General features: G+C 67.3%; 1 protein-coding gene across 1 annotated transcript; it reads left to right on the top strand.

Annotated features, from left to right (window-relative positions):
- Nucleotides 1–1,114: 1,114 nt before the first annotated feature.
- On the top strand, nucleotides 1,115–4,386 carry IRX6 (iroquois homeobox 6). Its single transcript, XM_075434113.1, is given in 7 exon segments — nucleotides 1,115–1,183; nucleotides 2,269–2,520; nucleotides 2,689–2,801; nucleotides 3,021–3,328; nucleotides 3,433–3,867; nucleotides 4,064–4,160; nucleotides 4,323–4,386. Coding segments are annotated over 7 exon segments (1,338 nt in total).
- Nucleotides 4,387–5,271: the final 885 nt, after the last annotated feature.

Below are 5,271 nucleotides of genomic sequence, written 5' to 3'. Positions count from 1 at the left end.
GCCCGGGACAGGTGCCGCGGGAAGCTGCGGGGTTCTCTTTTATTTCCCCCTCTTTTTTTAATTTTTCCTTTTTAACCGCCCCCGGCCGGGCCTGGGAGCGCCGCGGGAGCCCCCGCCGCACGGGGAACGGGGCGGGGGGGGGAAATCCCCGTTTACCTCCCGGGGTTCTCGCCTCCAAGGCGGACGCGCAAACCGCGAGCAGCTGGTTGAACAAGGGCATTTCCATCCGTTAACGGATGCAGTCACGGCGCGGAGGTGCTGGGCAGGCCGCGCCGCGGGCAGCCATCCATCACCCCCGCGCTGCCCCGCCGCCGCCCCCCCCCGCGGTGCGGGAGCATTGCGGGTCCAGGAGAGAAGAACTCCGTGGGGAAGGAGGCTGCGGGCTGTGCTCCGGCCGGCTCCCCGTCCCCGTCGTGCCGGGCGAGGTGGGAGCCAGGGGCAGCGGGAAGGGCGAGGGGGGCTGCGCCGGGCCCCTCAGCTCTCCCTCCCGCAACCACGGGGCTGCTTCGCCCGGGGCGCGGGGGGAGCACGCCGGTGGACGCCGTGACACCCCCCCCCCACGTGAAACCGGGCTCGCGCTCAGGAGCGGGGCGCACCCTCGCCCCTGCCTCCGCCGCCGCCCCGCACCCAGGGCCCGCACCCCGCCGAACACGCGCCGCGAGCGGGCGCGGGGCGCTGCCTGCTGCTGCCGGCAGGGCCGTGACGTCACGCCGCTCCTCGCCCACCGACGAAGGCGCAAGACCCATAGAGCAGAAAATAACACAACAAGCCAGCTCCGTGGCTTGCCAGCGCGACGTGATTTCCCCCCCCCCCTTCGAAAAAACCCCTTTGCGCTTCAACTCTCCCTACATGTGGGGTGGCTTTTTAAACTCTCTCTACCCAAACATATTTATTAAGAGCGATGGGAACTGGGGGGTAGCTTATTTTTTTAATCCAGGCAGCAAGCCTCCCCCCCTCCTTGCCTCTGATGTCTGGCTGCTTAAGTGCAATCATCTATAATTGAGGAAAAAAAAAAAAAAAGAAAAAAAAAAGCCATACGTGGAAATGTGTGTGTGAGAAGGTGCGTCCTGAAGCAGGGTTTAGTTGCAATCGATCTTGGGGGGAAATATTGCCTATGGTCCAAAAATAAGGAGCAACCATGTCCTTCTCTCAGTTCGGATACCCCTACAGCACCACTTCACAGGTAAGGCGAGTGAGCAGCACTCACTTTTGTTCAGATTCTGCTGCTGCTGTCCAGATGTCTTGTTCCCCCTCCCTTTTTTTTCTTCCCTTTCCCTTACTTAGAGTCTTTTTTTAAAAGGGCACATCTGGAGCCTTTTTTTAAAAAATGTGCGTGTGTGTTTATGTCTCGTTTGTGTTGTGTTAGGCTTGAACAAATAACTCGCAGCGTGCACAGCAAAGGCGTTTAGGAAACCGGCAATTCCCCCTTCCCCCCCCCCTCTCTCCCACCGTTCAGTTTTAAGTGCAACAAACAAATAAATACATCAATCCCGGCCGCGAACCGACGTCCGCGCCCGCGGAGCTGCCCCGCGGAGCGGCGGGGGGTGCGCGGCCGGCGGGGACGGAGCTCGGGGGTCCACGGCTCGGCGGCACCGGGCTGAGCCGCTTTCCCCACCCTCTCTCCCCGTGTCGGTGCTTTGCCTGGGTTTCAGTGGGAGCTGCCGGGAGTTTTTTTTCTCTCCCCCGGTACGATTTGGGAAGAGCACCCCCTCCCCCCCACCCAGGCACCCTGCATTGACGGAGTCGCCGCTCCGCCGTACCCCGAGTCACGATTTATTTGGGTGGAATGGTTTCGACACCGTAATCACTGCGAGGTGTGCTTGGGAAGTTGGCCGTCCCTTTGAACTCACTGAAATCAAACGCCTCCGAGTGCGTTAGCTGACACCGTTACTGCTTTGCCTATCGTCAGACGCACTGCAATCGCGACTTCTTGCCTTTCAATCAGCGCAAACGGCCCGAGCGGGGGCGGAGGAGAAGGAGCCGCACGGACCTTTTGCCGTTTTCCAGCGCGATTATTTCCTTCAAGTTTCGCCCGCTTGATTAATCGAGCCCCCTTCCCGAGGGCTCCCGCTTCCCATTCCGTTCGTTTCCCGGTTTCCATAATTAGTTGCTTCAGCCCGAGCTCCCTGTCCCCCTCTTCACACCCCACCCCCACCCCCCCCGCACAGACTGACACGCACACGCTTCTCAACTCCCCCCCGACGGGGCTGCCTCGACAGTCACTCGGCGCCGTCCCGCTCTCCCTCCCCTCCCCTCTCCTCCCCGCAGCTCTTCGTGCCCGCCAGCCCCGGCGCGCCCTGCTGCGAGGCCGCCCCCCGCCCCGGGCCCGATGCCCCCCCCCCGCCGCCGCCGCCCGCCGCCGCCCCGCTCTGCTGCGCCCCGTACGAGAGCCGGCTGCTGGCGCCCGGCCGCGCCGAGCTCAATGCGGCGCTGGGCATGTACGGCGGGCCCTACGCCGGGCCGGGCTACGGCAGCCTCCTGCCCTGCAGCGCCGAGCCCGCCGCGCTCTACACCGCGCTGGTGAGTGCCCCTCGGGGGAGGGGGGGGGGTAGCGGCCGGGGTCGCCGGGGGCCGCGGAACCGGCGCCGTGCCGTTGGGGGACAGCGGAGGGAGGGGGCTGCCGCGGGGGGATGGGGGGGCGGGGGGTCCCCTCCTGCGCGATGCCCGACGCTGCCGCTTCCCTTGCAGAACCCCCAGTACGAGCTGAAGGACGGCGCCGGCGCGCTGCACTCGGGGATCGCGCAGCCCGCTGCCGCCTACTACTCGTACGACCCTTCCCTGGGGCAGTACCAGTACGACAGGTAGGAGCCCTCCCGTCAGCGCCGGCATCCCCGACATCACGGGGCGGGGAGGGGGGTCCCGGCCTGACAAACGTTGTAGGGAAGTAACGAGGCGCCCCGGGAGCACCGGGCAGCCGAAATCACCCTTGGGCGGCGGGCGGGCAGGTGGGCGAGGGTCGCACCGGCCTGCGGCGGGGCTCCTGCCGGGCCCCCCCCCGCCCCGTAACCCTCTCCTGGCAGGTACGGGGCGGTGGATTTCAGCGGCTCGGCCAGACGCAAAAACGCAACGCGAGAGACGACGAGCACCCTCAAGACCTGGTTGTACGAGCACCGCAAAAATCCCTACCCCACCAAAGGAGAGAAAATCATGCTGGCCATCATCACCAAAATGACCCTGACCCAAGTGTCCACTTGGTTTGCTAACGCCAGACGGAGGCTCAAGAAAGAAAACAAAATGACCTGGTCCCCCAAGAACAAAGCGGGGGAAGAGAGGAAAGAAGAAACCCCGCAGGAAGAGGAGGAATGCGGCGCGGAGAGCGGGGGCAAAGGTAGGCGGCAGAGGCGGGACGGGCGCTTCGAAGGGGCGGCCGAGTGCGGAGCCTCCCCGCACCCGCCCTGACGCCCCCTCCGCCCCGCTGTCTTGCCCGAGCAGAGCAAAAGGAGGACAAGGAGCTGCGGTTCAGCGACCTGGACGACCTGGAGGAGGAGGAGGAGGAGGCGGGGAAGCTGGCGAAGGGCCAGGCCGGTTCCCTGCAGGAAGCCCCCAGGCTCGGCGCGCCGCTGCCCGAGGCGCCGCGGAGCGACTGCAGCCTGCGCGGCCCCTTCCGCGCCCTCCCCTGCGCCAAGGCCCCCGCCGCGGACTCGGCCCCCGCCGCCCTGCCCGGGCCGCCGCCCTACGCGCCCGCGGAGAAGCCGCGCATCTGGTCGCTGGCGCGCACCGCCGAGGGCCGCGGCGCGGAGGGGGAGCCGGCCCTGCCCGCCAAGGCCTTCCGCACCGCCGCTTTCCACCTGCAGCCGCTCCCGCGGAGCTGCCCGTCCCACCGCGGCCCGGGGGAGCCGTGCCCGTACGCGGCGGCGGCGGGCGAAGGTACCCGCGGCGGGGGGGCCGCGGGCCGGGCCGGGCCGCAGGGCGCGGTGTGAGCCCGCCCTTGGCGCAGACCCCCGCCCGCCGTGCCCAGGTGTCGGGCGGGCTGCGGCCGCGGCGCCCCCCCTCCCCCCTAAATCTCCCTTCCCCCCGGCGGCAGGGCCGGGCCGGGCCCCCCGCCAGTCGCTTGTGTCTGCAGGCTTCGGGCGGGGGGCTGGGGGCCGCCCGGGAGGCGCCGAGCTGGGCGGGACCTGCCCGGACGGGCTGCGGGCGGCGTTCCGGCCGGTGCTGCGGAGGTGAGGTGGGTGACGGGCCCGCGGCCAGTCGCGCACCCAGCGCCGGCCCCCCGGGTCGCAGCGCCGGGGCCACCGCGCTTGCCCGGCTCCCGGAGCCCCCGGCCCAGGGGAGACACCGGAGCCCGCGCGGGGAAGGCTGATGGCCGTTTCTCTCTCCCGCAGGATCGCCCGCCCCTTCCTGAGCGCTGGCGTCGGGGCTCCGGCTGCAGCGAGGCCCTGGGCTTAGGACGACGAGAGGAGCCCCCCCCACCCCCCCCGGCGCTGACCGCCCGCCGCTCCCGTTGTCCTGGCCGGGGAGCGGCCCGGCGCGTCGGCCCCCCCGCTGTGTGTCCAACCCCCCCTCATTGACCTCTTTGCCAGAAAAAGAAAAAAAAAAAATACTAATCTTTCCTCTTTCTTTTCTCCCCCCCGTCGCGGTTGCGCCCTGCCCCGACGGTCCCCGTGCTCGCGGCCGCGCCGTCCCGGGAGGAGGAGGAGGGGGCGCGGGTCGCGCCCGGTGTGCAACCCCCGTCGCTGCCCGTGGACACCGCGGCGAGCGTTTTGTCAGCGTCGGTAATTAGCAGGGCTGCCCCCAGCCCCGTCCCCTGACCCCGCAGCTCTGCAGCCCGCAGCCGGCGCGGCCCCCGGCCCCGGGCACGGCCGGGGCACCCCGGGCAGCGGGCGGAGGCGACGCGGGACGTTGCTGGCGGGTCAGGGCCGCCCGGCAGCGAACAGAGCAGCGCTGCGCTCCGCGGGACGGGCGAGAAAGGGAAACCGCATCTCCGTATTGTTTCCGTTTAATTACAAGTGTCACCAAACACTTTGTGTGTAGACTAATAAACCAAGCAGGGATGAGGAAAGAATGTTTCTTTGTTCCCGTCTCCAGAAGCGGCGGCAATAATTTAAATTAATAACTGCGGTAATTAAGAGGTCATCTGTAGATCAACCCGATACCTGCTATTTCCAAGTTCATCGGGGTCAACATTTACATTAAGTCATTTGTGGTCAATAGAGTCCAATGAATTCTGCCTTAATAAATCACGGAAATCAATCCGGAACACCGGGCAGACTGCAGTGTGTTTACCGAAGGCTCCCGAGCCCGGCGGGGCTGCCGAGGTGGGAGCGCTCGGGT

Source organism: Opisthocomus hoazin, chromosome 12 (genome assembly GCF_030867145.1).
Source record: "Opisthocomus hoazin isolate bOpiHoa1 chromosome 12, bOpiHoa1.hap1, whole genome shotgun sequence".
Classification (NCBI taxonomy): Eukaryota; Metazoa; Chordata; class Aves; order Opisthocomiformes; family Opisthocomidae; genus Opisthocomus; species Opisthocomus hoazin.
Note: the sequence above shows the minus strand (reverse complement) of the source record. Positions and strands in the feature narration are given on the sequence as shown.